This window comes from Parasteatoda tepidariorum, chromosome 4 (assembly GCF_982258835.1).
Source record: "Parasteatoda tepidariorum strain Cologne lab strain chromosome 4, Ptep-v5.0, whole genome shotgun sequence".
NCBI lineage: Eukaryota > Metazoa > Arthropoda > Arachnida > Araneae > Theridiidae > Parasteatoda > Parasteatoda tepidariorum.
In genome coordinates, this window is record NC_141758.1 from 93,709,271 (window position 1) to 93,731,582 (window position 22,312).

Here is a 22,312-nt window from a genome sequence, read left to right on the forward strand (position 1 = left end):
ACCGCTCTATACTACAATGTTCTCTGTTTTTTGAATCTGTAATTCATAGTTGAAGAAAGACTTAAAACAATAAACGATATTTTTTAAATGTTATTGATAGAATCACTGAAAAAATTATATAAGTATATTAATAATTATTATATTAAGTATATTTTAGTTTTATTACTATTATTTTTAAATCAGAATTACGTTTCTTTTTTCTATTCCTTTTGTTTAATACCAGAAATATTACTATACAGTACAGTAATTTTAACAGAATTTTTTTCACCGTGTACATATAAAGAAATTAATAAAACCATTTTCAGAATTTCGATAAATATATTTTAGTTTTTATTACTATTATTTTTAAACCAGAATTACGTTTCTTTTTTCTATTCCTTTTTTTTACCTGAAATATTACCATACAGTACAGTAATTTTATCAGAATTTTTTTCTCCGTGTATAAAGAAATTAATAAAACCATTTTCAGAACTTCGATTTTTATTCTATCTTTATCGATATTTACGTTGATGATTACAAGTAAAATATTTTTTAGATAAGAAATAAAACTGATATGCTGTGTATAAATTTAGATTACTTCTTTATCATAGCAATTCTTATCTAGATGATTGAATTAGGTAACCAATATTTTTTTAAACAAGTGTAATCCTAGTGTAATAACTGGTGCAATCATTAGAATGTGAATAACAGTAATAAACGACATAAAAAATAGCGGAAAATCAATTTTGTCCCAAGATTTTATAATTATTCATCTCATAACAAGGAAACTCTCGAATAGAATATTGAAATCCGACTTCCTTAATTAACCTACATTCACGCAATACGTGTTACAAACTATAACATCATTTAGCAGTATATAATACTTTTTTTTATTATTTCTTAATTCTAATTATCATTTGGATGATTTTTATTTCATACGCTTTTTTTATCATTTCCCAACTTTAATTTTCTTTTCTTGTTTCTTTCAATTTCTTGTTCGTAACCTTTTGAAAAAGTTTCCATTTTTTTCCTAATCTTTTCATAAATGTCTACACTTTTCAGTCGCAATTTTTTCCTATTTTATTCATAAATTTCTCCATTTTCCTCATACAGTTTTTCCTCGTTTTAAAAATTTCCCGCATTTTTTCCCGGAATTTTTACCGTCACATTCCCATTTCCCGAAAATTTCCTTTTATATCAATAAAAGGAAATTGATTTTTACACTGATCTTTAATAAATCTCCGTCTTTTGATATTTTTTTTACTAAAAAACAAATCCTATTTAATTTAATCAGTTTTTTTAAAAAAGTTCAAATCATCATTTCTTAACAACTTCCTTTCTGTACATTATGTTGTTTTTTCATTGTTTCATGACAAAAATTAATATTTAATCTTTTCCTCCAAAATTTCTTTTTCATTTATAATTTTTTTTTAAATAATTTTTCCATAAATATTTCTAAATTTTTCCACTTTTCGCAAGTATTCGAATTTTTAAGTCTAATTTATCCTTCTTATCTCTTAAATAAAAATATTTTTTTCTAAAAATTCATGCATTTTATAAAAAATTTCGAATTATATCCTTTAATATCTCGATTTCCTTCCAAAACTTTCTCCATTTATTGTCAAAATTTCGATAAATAAAATGTTAGTAATATAAACTTTCCTTTTAGAATAAACGAAATCAAAGAAAAATAAAAAAAACACTAAATAAGAAACGCTTTCTATTTTTATTACTTCGACTGATTTTAAATTAAATCGAAATATTAATAAATTCGAAAAATTTAGAGCAATAATTCTTCTTTTTTCTTTTTTACCGACAAAATGGCTTGAATTCCGGTTAACTCATTCTGCTACATAATTTACTAAACATTATAAAACAAGCCAGAAGATTTATTTGCATGAAAAACACGCGTCGCATAAAAATACAAAAGCACAAACAGCCCATAGCCGGTGAAAAACATTGCGAAAACGCCACCAAGTTTCCTTGCAAAACAATCATTTCGCATTAACAAGTGTCGTGTGGCAACAGTTTCTTCTTATGAAATGGATCCGGTAAACAAGGAATGACGGAGAAACAGCAGCGCTTTTGGTCTACTAAAAGGGTTTTTGGAAAAGACGCCAGCTTAGCGAATATTAATCAAGCCTTCATGAATATTTTATTATTCTGCTAAGGTGGAAACTTAGTAAGGCACTTTCTCTTCTTGCTGGAGTTTTCGTTAAAAACAATTTACACAGCTTATGGGTGTCATGTGACTCAAACGATTTATTCTAGGATATCAGTTTATGAAGATAGCGTGCGTTCCGAAAAGTTGGCCTGCGTTTATTATTTTTTGCAAAAATCACGAGAAGCGGTTATGACATCTTTTGATGAGTTCTTTGTTTACTATTGCATAATGTTACCATTCGTACACTTTTAGTTAGATAATAGTTAAATTAGTTAGAATAGACAATGTTTTTATACGATGTTCTTTGTTTTAAGACTATGTGAGCGTATATGTTTATTTGGTTAGCAGGGTAACGCCAGGAAAGAAAAATGGTTGGTAAAAGCAACAAATTGTACGCGTAGAAGTTATTATTTCAAACAACATAATTTTAAAAAATTAACTCGGTATGCTGAGTTTTCTCGATTTGTTAAGTTAAAATTTTTTTGAAGTACAAAATGACTCTAAACATGAAAAAATGTGATAAATTTTGTTACAAAAATTCAGTTGTAAGAGCGAATTTTTTTTTAAAAAAAAATAGATATCTATGGATTTATCATTCATTTTCATACAAAATAATAATGTACAAAAAAAAAAAAAAAAAAAAAAACGGAACACCCTTAATAACTTTTGATATAATTCGGATCTTCACGTTCTAAGACTCACTTAAAATTGAGGTAACCTCAAATATGCTAATTAATTAGTGCAGACGATCATTTAAATTACGAAATCGATGATATCTTAACTTTATATTACATGAAAATTTTCTTTTGAAACAGTTATTTCTTTCTTTAAGTTTAAACATTAAAAAGTCGTCTTCAATAACAATTTTTAATGTATGATGTAACGATTTATTCTGATAGTTAAATAGTTTTATAATATATTCTGTACACAAATAAATTCTGAAATCTTGGTATGCGTACAACAATTTTTGTTTACAATAGTACAATAATACCTTAGATTTATTTTTAATTCGAGAATTTTATTTTATATTATAACCGTCGTTGAACAGCCGACCCAATTTTTGGGTTTACGGCGACTAATGTTCAACTCCGTAGCCTTGTAATTTTGGATCAATATAGAAGACGAGGAAACTCCAGTATACGTACCCCCAAAGGTATGAGTTTATTATGAGAACATGGGGGACTTTGGGACTCGACAGATTTGACTTGCATCACTCACCATTCACTACACGGGGAGTCTTCGTCCGGCGGAGATCGAACCCACGGACATGGGCCCAGTGCCCTACCAACCTAGTTAATTATTTTACTTAACCTTTAAACTAACTATTTTTAGACTTCGGTTGCAGATGTCTTTATTTAGAAAAAAGAGAGGTGCCAACGGAAGTAGCAAACAAATGTACTCAGCATTCTTAGAAAATATGCTACAATTCGTAATCCCTAAGCTTATTTCGATAATTCTTAACTGTTAAGAGTAATACTTGATTCCTAATAGAATCATTTTACTTTCAAAAGCCACAAAAGCTCATTCCGCATTTAATTAGACATCAACATTTTATTTTAATTATGTTATAAAGTCGTTTAGATTAAATTCTGATTCGTCCATTCACTTGTAAGCCAAATTCATTGATTCGACCGTTTGGAAATACGTCCATTTATTGATTCGCCTATTCATAAACACGTTCATTCATTGATTCGCCCGTTCATTAATTCTTATCCCTTCTCTAAAGCGTGCATTCATCAATACGTTGAATCACTAATTCCTTTTTTTCCTTTATTCATTCACTTTATCCAATATCATTCATCGGGTGTCAGATATAATACGAACACTTATTTCAGTGCCACGAACCTATAATTATTTGCTTTTAGATTCTTCGAAAAAAACCACTGGAAAAAAAAAACTATTAATACAAAGGAAAATGGAAGCGATCGTCATAGCAACGGAAAATATTACATAACTAGCGTTATATTAATAACGCTATTAATATAACGTGTATTAATAGTAACAGGTACGTGTGTAACAGGTATTAATAGAAAGTGTCAATAGAAAGTGTCAATTATTTCTATTAATACACGCTGTCTAAATTCAAGATTAACTTACATATGTTTATAAACCTAAAAAAAATATTTGACGCTTCACTAGCAAGTACTAATAAGAATAAGTACTTAAAAAACTAATATCATTTCTAAATACCAGGTACATGATAAATTGCGCTTGAAAGCGAAGTCAAGACAGCAAAATGAAAACCGCAAATTGGTGCCATTTTTCTATCACGCGCGACTTGCCAATCTAATCCTAATCAATCACAAATGGACCAAATCCCGATGGCATCGACATCCACTGACTTAAAAACGGACCAAAATTGCCGGATTTCCCTGAATGCCGGCACAAAAATTGTACTGCGTCACTTGAGAGAAGCTTCAAAAAACCAAGTCGTCACCAAACTTCTCTGTTTACCTTCGAAAATAAAAATTAAAAAAATGAAAAAGTAATAAATAGTTATCATTTTAAAGCCCTTCCCATTTGCACAAATAAAAAAAAATATAAAGGGGTAAATACTCGAGAAAAAGAAGCCAAGTTGAACGAAGCTGAATGTTGTTATGGAAAGGAAAACTTGGAGGTCAACGCGCAAGCGCATCTTTACGCTTCCCGGTTCGCACGTACCACAACGGAAGAGCGCATGCGCAAGGCACTGTTTGTTGACAATCTAGCCGGCTTTTTTTTAAGGTCGATTGGGGGGCATATCTACAGGAGAGCATTAAGAAACTTTAATGTTTTTCTTTACTCTTGTGCTCAAAGGAGTTAGCGCAGTTAAGTATTCTAATCGCGGAATACAGTAAATATTTATATCGGAGTAATAGAGTTTTTTTTTTTTCAGACGCTTTAGGAGGCAAAGCGCTATCGCGATTTTATTTTTGCTAGGCAAACAAAATCTCGTTTATTTAAATTGAATATTTTTATTTATGGAATGACGAAGAAATTATGTCAAGGAGAAATGATCTCACATAGGCAATTAGAACAGTTAAGGCATTAATTATATTAGAGGATATTTTTTTTTTAATAGCCGAAGAATTTCAATCATAATAAACTTAGGTTATTTATGATTCGAAATTTGTTTATATTTATTCCATACATTAATAATAAGTTTCTCTAATTGCACTGAGCATAAATAACAATGCAGCAACAAAGAATAATTTCTTATTAATAGGGTCACTCATTAACAGCAAAAATATTAAATGCTTGAAAATATTTAATAACAGCGAGGACAAATATTTGATTACTTATTATTTGACTGCATCGCATAAAAATAATATAATTATACAGGTAAGCATATAGGTATCAAAATTATTTATATTATACAGGTAGGCCAAAATCAAAGTTGCCAAAACATTTCATACTAGAGGGCTGCGCCCCCTGCTTGCTAACGCTCGCCAACCCCCGAAAATTGCTATGCAATCTTATATGGTTTATTTCGCAAACCAAGCTCGCTCGCTACTAACTTAGGTACATTGCAAATGCACAAAATTCTAAGAATTCAAAACAATCATTCAAATCCATATAAAAACTTTTTTGTTTAAAAAAAATTACATCTTTTTAGTAAATACTAAGTCATTAAAATAAATTTGAATTCAAATAAATGACATGTAATTCGTTAAACCTTTACATTTGGTGAAAATGCTCTCTCTGGTTATTTCAGTTTCCGTTTTTAAAAGCGCTATATGTTGAGCCACCTCAGCTAGATTTGGCATGTGACATTTTTAGCGGCAATAATTGGTCTATTTTCTAGCGTTGCCATTCGAGGAGTTGTAATGAGGCTTTTTTTTGTCGCCGTGTAAGAGAAATATATTTATAGATGTTTCGAGTGAAATCTGTAAGTTAAAAGTATTAATGCTAACTTATAAGTTAGCATTGATAATGTTTTACAAGTCGCTTTTATTTTGATCATCCTTTATAAATTACGGGGACAATTTCTTTTCGCAGTTAATTTATTGACCTGAATTTAAAATATAGTCTAAATGCTATGATTTATTATCTCATAGAAAAGTATAACGTGAACAAAATATTTACAATCCAGCAAAAATGTACGCGCAAATTATAAATAAATGAGCATACAGGTATCCAATTAAATCCGATTTAAATCACATGATTAAGTAGAATCACTTGACTTCTTCTCAATTGAGACAAACTGATGTATAATGCTTTTTAAACTTTTTTTTTTTTTTTACGGCAAGCACTGAACTTCTACGTTCTCTGCCTAGGAATATGCCGGAAGAGTTGCTCATTTATCCTTACCCAGTGGGCACCTGTGAACCTAAGTCACGGAGGCGAGCAACATTACCTACGCCACAAATACCCGTTCATAGGGTGGACCGCATTCACGCATCACAGAACAACGCAGAGAGAGAGAAACATCTACGCCCTGAGCGGGATTCGAACCCGCAACCATTGGATCCACGGTCAGACACGCTGACAGCTCGGCCATTTGGCCAGGCGAAAAGGTCTTTAATTAATTTTTTCATAAAGGCTTTTATTTTTAAACGCTACTTATTAGAGAATTCGATTTTCTATCACAGTGGTTACCAATTGGCGGCCCGCAAGCCAAATCCGGCCCCGCGAACTAAAGTATATTAGTTGTCATTTTTTTTCCGACAATTTTCGTAAAAAATCTATATGGGTTAAAAGTACTTTTTTCCGTTTAAAAACAACTTAATTTCTTCATTTCTGTAAAATTTAACAAACCAACGGTGCAAAAAAAAAAAAAATTTCTCAGGTAAAAATCTACTTCTTATGTTAATTTGTAATTCAATACTTTTGTTTTGTACAACTTGATATAAATATCAGCCAGTAATATTTAATGTTCCTTCAAACATAAAAGAGTCCTATATAAATTTTTGATGAAGTTGCGGCCCGCTATTTGACTGGTGTTTTTAATTGCGACCCCCGTCCTCATGTAAGTTGGAAACCCCTGTTCTATCAACTCATAAAGATCATAAAGTGGTGGGCTGGTGAAATTTAATATAACGTTCCGTTATAAAATCACCCAAGTAATAGCCATTTAAATCTTTTCTAAAAATGCATTTGTGGTGCCTTAAGCAAATGAAACTTGATAATGTAGTTGAAATTTATTTGGCGAGATAACTTTTTCAGCTGAAAGAACATCGTTGTCTCTATTGTGAGAAGATAATATTTTCTAGCTGGCGTTAAAACCTCTTTACAGTCTTGAAAATAGTTGTAAGGTCACTATCAAGACAACTCTAATGACGGGGAATAAAATAAATAAATACAAAATAAATAAAGAAATAAAAACAGAAGAGCGTACTGGTAAAACCGCAAAAAATACTTTTTCTTTTATATTCTTAGTATAGCCTCCGGAATAGCAACATCATTAAAACCTGCGCTCGTTAAATAGTAGTTTCCTTGCGATACTTACTAAGCTATAAAATATGAGTTAGAGCATCTTAACCTTGGCGAAATTTAAAGGGGTAATATTTTTTTTTTCCTCAAGAAGATTTTTTTAAACGCTTTTAAAAAAATTAAAATATGTATCAAAAAACTCTTAACGCTACATTGTAGAGAGTTCGATTATCTATAATCTCATAAAAAATAAAACGGAAATCGGATGAATAGTTTCTGAGTCCAAATATAACCTACCTTTGAAGACTCAGCTTATGCTTTTTATGCTAAAATAAAAACTATTTTTTTACGGCTACGGAACCCTAAATGCATCTTTTTTTTGGTGGGACCCCAAGTTAATAAATAAAATTAAGTGAAAAATAATAATGCAATCATTTTATAAATGCATAGTTTATTTATAAAAAATCACAATTTATTTAATATTGAGCCGTGGTGGCTCAGGAGATAGAGCGCACGCCTACCAAAGAGGTGACCCGGACTCGAATCCCAGCGATAACTGGTCGATACGAATTCCGCACTCGGCTCGCACCGACCACAGTGATGCAAAATATTTTCAGTGGTAGATGGCTCATAGATTAGAATCCCCTTACCCCCCAGACTGTCCGTGGGAGATTTTCGTAATTTTTCTCATCGTGTAACGCAAATGCTGGTTAGTTCCATCACAAAAGTCCTCCACGAAGACAAATTTCTCCTAAAATTTTATCCACGAGTCCCCTTGTCTTCTGCATTGGGTTCAAAATTACAAGGTTATGGAGTTGAATATTGGCAGTCGTAAACTCAAAATTGGTCAACTGTTCAACGACGATTATATATATAAAAAAAACTACTCAATATATTATTATTTGAAGTAATATTTTTTTTACAAATGTTTCGCTTATTTTTTATGGTTATTTTACTTAAATGATTCATTTAAATAACGTAAATATAAAATAAATTATTGTTGATTGCTTGGATATATATACAATGGCTGGCTTCAAAAATCATTATTGGTTTAAAAAATTTAAACGCAACCCCACCTCCCTCCCATTTGGAAACCACTGGACTAGAGTGTCTAATCTGAAAGGATAGAGGCAACAAAGTGGCAATATTTGGTCAAAACATGAAGGCAATCACACACGCTGCTCAACTTCATTTTATTTGATTTATTTATTTCTATTTAAGCAATCTCCAATTCATCTACTTCAGATTTTATGATAAAATAAAAGTTGTAATTCAACGAATTTTCACGCTCTGGTTAATTAATGCTCCTAGCGTAATTTCATTCCGCAAAAAAAAGAAGAAAAAAATTCCGTTACCTAGCAACAGGTAAAAGGCCTAATTTTTTAATTTTTTTTTTATACGCGAATTCTTTTTAACTCTTAAAATATTACAAGCATGCAGTAAAAAAGAGACACGAGTATAATTTTGATTAATTTATCTCGTATAAAATAAAACCTTATTTAATAAAATGGCAAAAAAATTATAATAATTTTGTTCTTTTTTGTTTGTAATTCTCATTAAACTTAATAAAAAAAGCACTGAAAATAATTTCACTGATCTTTGTGGATGTGACAGAGGAAACATCAGGAAGTGTAGCCATTAGAGCGTACGATAACAACGAAATGAACAAGCCATAAATATTCTTTGCTTGACGAATGATAAATATTTCTTACAAGACCTGGTTTAAAAATTCCAAGCGCGTCTTCTTTTGCTTCTTCTAAAGATAGAATGCTATGAACATTCCTTGTGATATTTTATGTTTTTGACCACATACCAACAAGTTTGAGAAAATGACATCCAGGTTAGAGTCATGTACCATGAAGTAAAGCGTTCGCATAATGCAAATGAACTAGTTAAAATAAATATAAAATTTAAAAAAAACGGTTTAAACGTTTTAAAGTCGATTTAAATTAACAAGAAAACCAGTTTAAATTGAAAATAATTTTGTAGTTGTCAAAAACTTGTTGGAAATCTTTCGATTTAAAAATTAAAAAAATAGTAATTTTTATTTTTATAGAACTCTACATTGATTCATACCATAGGGTTAAGTTTGGTAAAAAAAAAACCTAAAAATAGAAATTCAAAAATGTTACGCGCAAAAACAGTTTTTAAATACTAATTGAAAAAAATACGTGAAATTTAAGCAAGAAAAAAAGAGCATGTAGAAAATATTTATCTACAAAATGTTATCAGCGTTTCAATCGAAATATTGATGCGAGATTTTATTTATTTATTTAAATTGTGTAAATATAAATCTCAATGCGTGATTTTTAAATCACGTGAATACGAATCTAGGCATTTTATTTTAAAATCGCGTGAATACGAATCTCGATGTTTAATTTTAAAATCGCTTGAAAGCGAATTTCGTTGTTTGATTTTAACATCGCGTGAATACGAACCTCGATGTTTAATTTTAAAATCGAGTGAATACGAATCTCGATGCTTGAGTTTGAAATCGTGTGAATATGAATCTCGATGTTTGATTTCAACGTAGCGTGAATACGAACCTCGATGTTAGTTTTTTTATTTCAAGTGAATACGAATTTTGGTGTTCCATTTTAAAATGGCGTGAATACGAATTCTGATTTAAAATTATTAAGTCACTTGAACACGAATCATAATTGTGGCTTTTAAATCGCGTGAATACGAAACCCGATCCTTCAAATAAATACGAAACACGATGCGCGATCTAAAATCGCGTAAATAGGAATAGCGATGTGTAATTTTAAATCACGTTTGCATTGGTAGGAAAAGAGCGTAAAAGCTATTATTTTTTTCTCTTTCAATAAAAGTTTAAAAAATATATAAGCTTAATAAATATAGAAATATATCATTAATGATAACAATGCGCATCTAATAAGATTATATAGCGAACCTTATTGATAACATAGCATATCAGAAAGACATTATCGCTAATATTATACATAAGATAATTTTTTAACATGATATTATTGTGAGTCTTACTACACTTTATTTGGTTAAAGAAAATATTTACCAATGTAGCAATTTAAATTAGTTGTTAAATCACGAAATAATGTTAAATCCCGATAATTTTAACAATACATCGCGATATTAATGTCAGTGAATATTGGTACCTATTATGTTGTAACATTTACTGCTATTGTGAGGAAGTAATACAAAATAAAAGTTTTGAAAACGTATCAACAACAAATCGCTTATCATTTTGTTAGTTAAATGGTAAGTGATTTGTTTTAACTTAATAAACTGCGATTTGTTCATTCATGAATTCATGAGGATTGCTCCTATTTAATATATATTAAGTATTATGGTTATTAAATGAGTTTTAATCTGTTATTTGATATTTGATAATTATTTGAATTTATTTAAATTAATCTTCCTTAATATTAGCACAAAATTTTTTTTTCGTCTTCAAAGTGCCAACATGCATAAAATATTAAAGTTACTTTTTTTTCTCTCCTTCTTTTCTCATTTTGAAACATTTCCACAAGTCTTAAAAACTTTCCCCTCTTAACCCAGTAACTTACCGTTTCTAAGAGCCTAATAGTTTAGCGGAAACTTTACAAAAATATAAGTTAAAAAAATCAAAACACAAACTTTTTCATTGTTAGATACAAAAAAAAAATTTCTTCGATTAAAATTTGAGGAAGTTTAAAATTATTTTAAACATAAGAAAAATAAACATCATTATTTAATCTTTATATTGCTTTGTATGAAAATTGAAAATTTTAAAATTCCAATCCATTGTGCTGAAAAAAAGTAATAGTAAAAAAATAAATAAATAATAATAAATTTAATGACGCACTAATCAGTCTATCAATTTTCAAAACATAACAAAAATAGTTGCGTTTTCCATTGTGTTTTGTGCAATATTTAATTATCTGAAATTAAAAATTTAATAACTTTTGTTTGCTAAAAAGTAAAACAACAATCAAATCTATCCATTACATTTAAATAAAAACAATAGTCTTTTCTATTAAAAATTATGTAACAACGTTTCTTTAAAAGAAATCCCAATAAAAAAGGGTTAAGGAAATTCCATATTTCTTTAGAGCAGTGACCGGCAAACACCCCTTTAGAATGTTTTCTCTGCAATAGCAACTAAAACCGGCAAAAACGATTTGACAGGCGTTAACCGGTCTCCCCTCCATGGGAATGGTGACAGGCCGCAAAACAACAAGGTAGCGGTAGGAGTCAGCTGAGATGCGGCGCATGCGCTCTTTGCACTTTCTCTCCTCTGCGTAACATAACAGCTGACTATTCACAACATTGCGAGAACTAGTTTTCCATAATGAAGAGTTTAGCAATAAACTAACCCCTCTATTGTTTATTACCCATTATTTTTTGCCATACATGTTTAAGTATATAATATCTTTAAATATTGTTCTTAATTATATGAAATAGCCATTGCGGGGTGCACCTCCATGCGATAGTAAACAAAACATCAACAGAGGAAGAAAACCATATACTTCTTTTAGAAATGAGCGATAATAATTGAAAATAAGATTCTTGTAAATAAAATTAATTTTTGTTAACTAGATAAACTTCCAAATCATAAAGTTAAAAAATTATTTTAAAAAAAACTAAAATTTTAAAATTTAAACTAGAAGCGTGTCTTTAAAATCAACATAATGAGACTTTATTTTCACGTTTTTAAAATAATTTATTATTCATAATAATATCCTTTTTAAATATGCACAATTTTATAAAATTTAACATTATCGAATAAGAAAATTAGAATCAGAAATAAAAATTCTCGCAAAAGACTTATACGTTTTTATTTTAAATGTAACTCAAACAATCTATTTAATATTTTTCATTAACAGAAAAATAAATGGAATTAAAAATATTTATGACGATAACCAACTAATGAAAAAATTCAGATGATTATCATTACGGAATCTCAGTGAACAAAGCAGACGATTTTAAAAGGAAAACGTTAGATGGAGTGGTTACCGAATCAAAATAATTTTCGTAGGGAAAGAAAAATCCAATCCATTACTCAATGCATTTTAATGAGAGCATGAAAATTGTCATTCACCAGAGCGATATGCTATTAACATCTTTCAACAAACCGACCATAGCACATTTCGATACATCAAACAAGCAAGAATGTTTATAAACACGCGCTCCTACAATATATATGATACACGAATAACTAAATATAGGTGAAAGTTTCGAAGGACTAATGGAACGCGACATCTTTTTCCTATTCCCGATTGTATCGATATATCTAAATTACAAATTCATTTTGTACTTGTATAAATAAAATTGCGTAACATCTCTGCTGTCCCCATAAATAAGCATATATTTGTCACCATGTTCCATTTGTTGCATTAAAAACACATGTGACGGTAATCGCACTTAAAAATTCAGACGATTATTATCGCAGAATACAAATAGACAAAGCAGACGATTTTAAAATTTGTTATAAATCAAATAAATGAAGTGAGATGAAGTTGTGGTGGTTACAAAACCAAAACTTTTAATGAGAATAAAATTCCGATCCATTACTCAACGCACTTGAACATGAAAATTTTCACTCACCAGCGCGAGATGTTATTAATATCTTTCAACAAACCGACCATAGCACATTTCGATACATAAAACTTACGAATGTTTACATACACGCGCTCCAACACTACATAATTCCCACGTAACTAAGCGCAGGTGAAAATTTTGAAGGACTGTAATGGAATGTGACGTCATTTCATGACGTTAAGTTTCGAAATGGAAGTAATAAAAAGAGAATAATTCGCTTTCAGTAGCGTATTCCTTCTCCTATATTTACAAAGCAGCTGTGCTGATAAACATCGATATTCGCACTATCTACGCATTTAAGTTCGTATTTTTTCCCCATAATTTCGCAAACCATAAAACCTGCTTAAATAAAAGATGCCTAAAAATCTCTTTTTAAACACGGATAGTGGGTTAAGCATTACAAGGTTAGGTAATACATATTGAATTAAAGAATCTGAAATGTAGATTAAACCTGTGGATCTTCTCGTTGCCATCTTGAGGTGCTTTTATAGTATAACAATTTATGCAAAGCAGTTACAGTGAAATATATAAATAAATAATTCCTGCTTTTTATCGTATGAAATTTGAGTATTAAAAAGTAGTTTGTAGACATAGTATTAGGTTTCAGTTTTGCGATTTTTTTTTGTTTTATAAATAATGAAATTTTGGTTTGGTAAAAGAATCTAAGTTATGTTATTAGTTATGTAAAGTCCGATGCAATTAGCATCAAAATATTCAACCCTTTTAGTAATATAAATGCAACACTAGAAGCATCATATATTTTCAAAAGAATCAATTTACATTATTAATCATGAAACTGCAAAATTAGGCTTTATCTTGGTCACCTTGTCAATCACCCCCTCCCCCATTTACAAAAACATAAAAAATAAAACAGTACACCACTTTTCATTTCAATAATTTTAGCCTTAGATAGGAATTGAAACTTAATAAAATGCTGAGAATAGAGAAAGAGATTTAGAAATAAAAAGTTTTCCTGCCTTATTTTATTAAAAAAATTTTTAATAGAATTGGGAGGAAAATGATTTTTTTTTTAAGTCAACGAACTAAGAAATAATTCAAGTTCAGAATCGGTTTTCCTATATAAGTTCAATACTAAAATATAATACGTCTAAACTGTTTACTAAAGATGAATGATTAATTTTCCAAACATATTTTACAAGGAGAAAGTCATTTAAAAGCTAGTTTCATATTTCATGAACCATAAAGATTAGACATTATGAATTGGGTATAATATAGCCTACGTCACAGGTTGTGTTGTTCCTACTAAATTTAACCCATGAACGGCATTTTCTGCGAGCCTAACTTCAAGCCACAAATAAACAAACGAAGTGTTCGATCGTTTAAATAGCTGCTCGCCAGATTTTATTGCATTATAAAGAAAAGTTATTGAAACTAAATACAACTAAATAAACAACAACAACTGAAACAAATAACAACAACTACTAATAACAATAACTAAATAAACAACAACTAAATTCCATTCGTTTAGCATTGCGTCATATGTTGTTCCTACTAAATCGAAGTAGTTGTGTTTTTTTCATATTATACCCAATTACAGTGACACTTTGCAAACATGAAAAAATCGTCCAATCCCTACATAAAAAATACATAAAATAAAAATAAATAAATAAAATAAAAATAAATAAATAAATCGTTATACATTATTCTGTCCTTGAAAATAAAAACACAGAAGAATATTCTAAGGGCGAAGTTAAAATTAAAAACTAATTTGAATATTATTTTAATATGAAAGCGGTGGCAACACTAGCAAAACAACGTTTTCTCATTTTCCTCTATTCCAAATGATAAAAAGAGCAAAGGGCAAGAGGTGAAATTAGCCACTGTTGACATAATGTCGTATTATGTAATAGCAGCTGGAAATCACTCGTATAGTTATGGTGCCCTTGCTTTGTTTTCGTTTCCTCCAACGTCAAATCGAATATATTCAATCTTAAGTTGCAGGCGATATTAATTTAAAGAGAACTATCTTCATTTTATATTACTTCAAGTATTATGCATTGTTTAAGGGAACATGGAATCTTAAAAATCATAAAATATTTTAGTATAAAATATTACGAAAATTTGTTTCCCATTTGTTATTGACATTTTTATCCATTACATAGTTCTTAAATATAATAAAAATAATTATATTGGCAATTTTACGTTAATTCACATCCAAATTAATTCGCTTTGATTAATTCAAACAATTTAAAGAAGTTACTAAGAAATTCAATCTTAGTTTCCAAAATGTTCACTTTCAAGGTTAAAGGTCTTCTTAAGTTTCAAGGTCTACTTAAACTTCTTAAAGTTTTGCAAGTGTTCAGAAAGGAAAAAAATAGATTAAAAAAAAGATGCTCGATACAGTGCTGTTGGGTTAGTTGTTGTTTTTAAGAATTTAAAAGTAAAAAAAAAAAAAAAAATTTAAAAAAAAACTGTCATTTTTTGTACAATAAATTATGTAATTAACTTTTCAACTCGAGCAAGTAAACTGATTTTCAACTTAAATAAGTGTGATTCCGAAGCAGATGTCTTAGACAGTGTTTAGAATGTTTTTATTTTTATTTTTTAGGCAGTCTGTAATATATATTAACACGTTTTCCAAAATTTTCGAAGCCATGCATGAAAGTGCAAAACTATAACTCTTAACTCTTTGACATTTGGAAAGGGAGAAAAAAAAAGTTCTGTTGCCATCTGCGAGCGTATCATTTTCGACAAGAAAAGAGGTAGAGAGAGGAAAAAGAAACCTTTCTAGTTTCGGTTCCTTTTGCGAGTGTGTAACAAGCACATAAAGTTTCCACAAAAAAAAATTAAAAAGAAAAAATTACTTTCTCTTTGAACTCATAATTTTTCTGCCAAATTCCACATTCCGTAGTTCCGACAGTTTTTATCGTTTGCTTAATTAGAACATTGCCACGGGGCTGAAACTAAAATATGCAAAGCTCAAGATTAGATTAATACTTTTTGCTTTTTGTTCAAGAAAACGATAAATATTCCACTTGCGGAAGACCTTAAGAATTAACTCGTTGATAAGGTACGCACGACAGACCGGTTTATAAGCGAAATGCTTGTCCAAATGTTAAACTCCTTTTTTTAAAAAATTCATTTATTAATTTATAGGACACCACAGGTTTCAGTCCACGGTTTGAAAGTTGACCTTGTTAGGAATTGGAACACCGGCTCGTTTCACAATAACCACCTTGGTCGTTTTTTGTGCCGGCAAAACCTAGATTTGTCAAATCGCTTTCACACATGTATTAACGAGTTAAGAATATTAAACGATTCCATTGAAAACGATTAGAATCAACAGTAGAACAAATAGTGACACATCCAATTATATTTTATGTTCTAAAACAAGGACAATTATTTCGACTTCCAGTTCTAACAAATGTAATTAAATATTCTTCTCTGGTAGAATATTGATTAATTTATTTTTGTTGCCTTACATGAAAATTGCTATATAACCCTGGATGATTATTTATGTTAGACATAAATCAAACCTCGTATGAACGTGATCGTAACGTTTACATCTTAAAATAAAAAGTCCGAAAAAATTAAATATATTCGATATATTAAAAATGTACAAGGAAACTATAATTAATTACATTAAGTTATTGAATTTTAAAAAAAATAGTTGTTTTTAACTATTAAATATTGGCAAAAAGGTTTTTAAAGAAATTAAATGCGCACAAAAATTTTTAAAAAAAGATAAAAATATAAAATGAATACATTGACATTTTAGGATCTTTTTTCCCACTCGGTACAAACTTCTGTAAATGCTACATTTTGCCAGTTTTTGCGAAGCGTAGGTCACGTGACAAATCTGTGAATCTCTGAACTTGAAATTTTAAAATCGTGATACATCCCCAGAAAATATTGATGCGTCCCAATTTTCTTAGATACTTATTAAATTTCACTAATTTACTTTGTACAATATTTTCGTTACCCACACGAGAGTTATCATACTCGATGATTGTTAACGATATCATCGTGGTTGAATATCGCACCCAGGAAATATACTGTAAGCAGATAATCACGATGTTTCGTGAAAACATGGTTTAAAATAAGTGTTATAGCAGAGCATGGTTTAAAATATTGTTATAGCAATATTAACGATTTTGCGATTTATCGCACAAATCGCGGTTCAACATACTTTTGCAATTTCACGCCCTATGGACAGGTACTGCCGAATAATAGAACAAAAATAAATAAAGAAATAAATAAAATTCTTTTTTAAAAAAAAATGAGAAAAATGCATAAGAAATATATTTATCTCTTAATTTATATTTAGAGACTAATACAATTTCAATTATTTAATTTGTCATTATTTACTTTTAACATGAATCAATCACTATAAATTAAAAAGCAGAAAAGTAATAAATGTAACAGGAAACGTTCAATAAGCTTTAACCACCTAATATAGTGGTTAACGGTTAACCACTAATAACCATTTATGCGAATATTTAAAATATACTAATACATTCTACATTAATTTCTTATGTATAATACTCGATTTTGATCGATTATTGTCATTTCTATAATGCTATGATTTCATGTTTTTAAATTCAAAAATAAAGTAGCTGATATTGTATTGTATTTACATTATAGAAGGAAATATTTTCCTACATATTGTATATTATATAATACTGAAAGGATAATATAATTTTTTGAAACAAATTTCTTCGTTATAATGTTTTTTTTTTTTTTTTTTTCGAATGCTTAATATTTGTTTTCTGTTGTTCAATCGAGGGTATCTAAAGAAAACAGTGTTTAGTAACATTCTAATAATATTTCATAATTATCTTTTATTTTGTAATCGACACGTATTTTCGAATTAACATTCTGTTGATTCCGATCTGCGAAAATAACATAAACTTTCTAAACGGCACTTTTTAAACATATTCCTCATCATAAATAATCAATCCGAAACAATACATGATAACAATGTTTACAATCACAGAGTTAATCAATATCATAATCAATGCTCGCCAAGCTTGGCATGATTTTACATTGCAAATTATTCATTGTAAACAGAGAACGAAACACCGGCGAATCAAAACCGTTCCTCTGTTGCCAGGGTTGAGGATAGCGATGTAAACTCATCTGACAGGACTGACCCAGATTGCTGCGCAGTGCCAACTTCACTGCCGGTTTTCTTTCTCTTTGCAAGTGCCGGAGAACTAAAAAGGCCCCTTGTTATTTTTAAAAGAACTTAAAAATAGCCAGATTTGTTGTTTTACCCTCATATTTCGGGATTATATCACTGACTGCTTAATAAGGAGGGTTAAAAAAAAAGATGAAAAGGTGGTAATTACCACTGCAGAGGCTTTGTTTACAATTTGAATGCGGCTTATTATTGAACATTTTCACATTAATAAGGCTTTAAAATGCATAGTAGGTTGTATTTTAAATATAGTAATAACTATTTCTATTAAATAAGCACAAAAATACACAACAGATTTTCAAATTTAAAAAAAAAAGATTAGTAATGTACCACTAATGGGGCAATAATGTTAAAGAACACATTTAAAAATAAATTTTTACAATAATTTCAAATTATCTTTAAAAAAATTTTACGGAAAATCTATAAACATGAAATAATGTCGCTTCGCTAGAAAATACTATTTTAAAATTTATACCAAATTAATTTACAGAAATAAAAATTAAATCAAATTTATGTATGATTTAAAGTAAAGGGGGAAATCTACCTCATTTAAGCGACAAAGCGTTAGTTTACAATTTATATCTACAATCAATATTATTTACAACTTCAAAATAATTTATACAAGATTCGTTTGTGTTCCTGTGTACAAGAATACACAGTTGAAAGCATAAGTATGAATATAGATTAAATTGAATTTAAACTCATTTAAGCTTATTAAACTAACAAAAAACTTCAATGATTAGATTATATCCTTAAAATATGTAAGTAAACAAAAATAATACAGATGTAATATTTTGGCAAAACAATAGTAAACAAAAAAAATCTAGATGTGATTGAATGGCTCAGCAACAATAATTAATAATTATTAAATAGAATTTTAGATATGATAGAATGGCTCAGCAACAATAATTATAAAATGGAAATCTAGATGTGATTGAATGGGTCGCCAACAATAATTATTAAATAGAAATCTAGATGTGATTGAATGGGTCGCCAACAATAATTATTAAATAGAAATCTAGATGTGATAGATTAGTTCAGCTACAATAATAATAAAATAGAAATCTAGATGTAATAGATAGGTTCAGCAACTGTAAACAATGAAATATAGATGTAATAAATGTACTTACTTCTGGCCATAGGGCACATCTATGCTCAAAGATGATGCTCTCCTTCTCGGCTCTGGTTGACCATCGGCTAAGCGAGAATAGTCCGTGTCCAAGTCCAGCAGCCGAGCTGATTTTCGGCTCTCAATCAGCCGTATCTCTTCAAGTCTTTTTTTAAGTCCAAGTCCAATGGAAGGAAGTGTTAACTCAACTTCATCTGTATCTGGCCTGTGGTCATTAACGACACCTTTAATTTCTCGTCCGTTGTAAGTCACAAAAACTCTTTGTCCCCTTTGAAGAATTACGTCCATGACTGTTTTGAACCCGGACCCGACCAAATCGGCTTGACCATACTCGCTAACGGATTTATCATCCAAACATACAGCATACACACTTCTATGGTCATCGCTCCTGGTGGCCTGTATCACACCGGGGACATAAAGCCCCTGCTCATTTGGGGCGCACACACGGGTACCTAAAATGGACCTTTTCGCTAATCTTTTTCCTGTTGACATTTTTACTGCTATGTAGAAAATAAAAACAATAGTTCTTGACACATATTTTTAAAGTAATAATATTTATTACTTATATCCACTGTTAAACTATGCCTGTTGACTGCCTTTTCGAATATTTCTGTTTAAAAAAAAAAACTAACTCAAACTTATTTTAAGTTATTCCAAAAACCAAACGATTCGTTTCAACTCTTGACTTGATCTGCTGAAAATCATTTCCCTGAGCCGGCCGGGCTCACGTCAACAAACCCACGTGACGCAACGGAGCGCGTGATTGGCTGATAAGACTGTGCCGCTACACTCTCATTGGATCCGAGGCCGGCTTGTCAAACGTAACGAGGAGAAGCCGGATACCGGAAAAACTAAAGATATCTTGTGCCGATTCCCGGCAATTTGACACAAATATCCGCCGGTTCACCCTCGAATTTTTAAAATAATATCGTTCGATGAAGTTTTTGGAGAAAAATAGGAGTCCACTTTCATTTGCGTCAATGTTAATGTCGAAATGCAAGCGCACGCCATGTTGCAACTGTAAACATGTTTACACCCATTCCAATCTTTGCACATCCTCCCCATTAGCTCCTAACTCTTGAAACCCCTAATCCAAAATGTAACTTAATATTAATTGCTTCCCTGTTCCTTTTAAACATGGATTTCATCCCATATTTTGGAGAAACGTCGTAGTTTTCTTTGACATCGAAGGAAAACTTTCGATTCTTCTGAGAAGGGAGGATAAACAGTGTTTAGAACAGCTGATACACCATCAAAGGGAATTTCGGTCGGTGACCTTGGAGAGAGCTGTCTTCTTAGCACGTTCTACTGCAGATGCACTTTATAGTTCTTCTAATGAAATAAACGATATATCTTTTTATTTCTTATTTTCAAAGAAGGATTAAGATATAACTTTTTTACGGTTTAATCGTTTGTTACTTTTCAATCGTTTGTTACTCGTATAATAATCAATAATAAACAAACGATTAATATTATAGGTTAATTGAAATCGCAATAATTTTTCTTGATTGTGGAGTAAAAATTTTCTGTTATCATTATAATTGACTTTATATTATTTTTGAAAAGAATATTGAAATTTTGCATATTTCTTAAATATATTTTTACTTTTAAAATTAAAATCCCCCACCCTCGCACGTTTTTGTTTTACAATCGTTTTTCTTTCGATAAACAATAAAAAAGAAATTAGTATGTAATATGAACTTAACATTTTTCCTCGGTGACCATAGCAACTTCCTCCACATTTTTTATTTTTTTATTCGTATTTAATTTCGGTTGTTATAAAAACCGGTTACGTATTTTTCGCCAAAGCATTTATTTAGCAACAACGAGAAAAATTTATTTTCAAAATTGTTTTAGAATTTTAAATAGTTATCTTGCATTATTAATGGTGCATACAAATCACATTGTTTTTAGTGCATAAGCACTGTTTCACATAAAATTATTGTAAAAGTAGATGTAACTTATTAAAAAAATAACTATAACTTACTACAAAGTATCCTATTTATCTTTTAATAGCAGTATAAACTGTGAATTAAGCCTTAATTAACAGTATAAACCTTTGCAATATATTAACCTTAACAAGCTAGAAACCTTCACAACAATATTAACCTATTTATCTTTTAATAACAGTAAATAACATATAAAACAATTTTAATAACACAAAGTTAACCCATAAAAATCTTTATCATAAAATGTTGCATAACAGCATAATATTATGTTTTACTTTTATTTGTTAAAAAAAAAAACTCTTTCTCATTTTAATAGCAGTCAAAAGCAAAAACGTAGTAGCAACAGAGAATAACAGAAATAATGAATAAATACTACACGTAAATAACGTTAAGTCAAGAAAAATGATTAATTTATAGGTACATATATTACATATAATTTCTATAAATTTTATTATAATTTTTATTAATAAATATTTACAATATTGGTATAAGGAAGATCCCAAATAGCAAATCATTTTACAAACATCATATATTGATATTTAAAAGTTCTCACTAAATATTCATTGTTGTTATGTTTAAAATTTAAGAGTTATTTTTCAATGTTTAATGGCACAGGAGCCGGAATCGGTAATGCTGCGGCAAACGTTTAACATTATAGAGTGATCAAGCAGTATTGCAAACCAAATCTGACTCGTAAAAAGAATTAAAGTTTATTACAGCATAACACGGTCGTAAGACCAGTGTTATTCAAAAGAGGACAGTATATATATATATATATATATATATATATATATATATATATATATATATATATATATATATAAATAAGTTACGGTGAAACACCGAAATCTGGAGAATGTCGACGTTCACCGGTGAATGTCAACATTCACGTAGTCGCTTGGTGTATGTCCGAAATATTTGCTAAATACACTTATTTCTGACTCTCGCCGGTGAATCTCAACAATCACATAGTCGCTTTGGTGAATGTCCGAAATATTTGTTATATCCAATTTTATATT

The 22,312-nt window shown here is 29.7% G+C and overlaps 1 protein-coding gene across 4 annotated transcripts in view; it reads right to left on the reverse strand.

Annotated features, from left to right (window-relative positions):
• Glut4EF (Glucose transporter 4 enhancer factor) overlaps window positions 1–20,396 on the reverse strand; it is a 111,021-nt gene extending 90,625 nt beyond the window's left edge. For 3 of the 4 annotated variants that reach the window (XR_015433203.1, XR_015433204.1, XM_071182766.2), the window contains exon 1: window positions 19,346–20,075. Coding sequence is in view for 2 of the 4 variants with exons in the window: in XM_071182766.2 (XP_071038867.1) it covers window positions 19,346–19,836 (491 nt within the window). In the remaining 2 variants the exon portion in view is untranslated. Of the gene's footprint in view, window positions 1–19,345 lie in introns of all 4 variants that reach the window. The other variant, XM_071182765.2, reaches the window with a different exon arrangement.
• Between the last annotated feature and the right edge of the window lie 1,916 nt (window positions 20,397–22,312).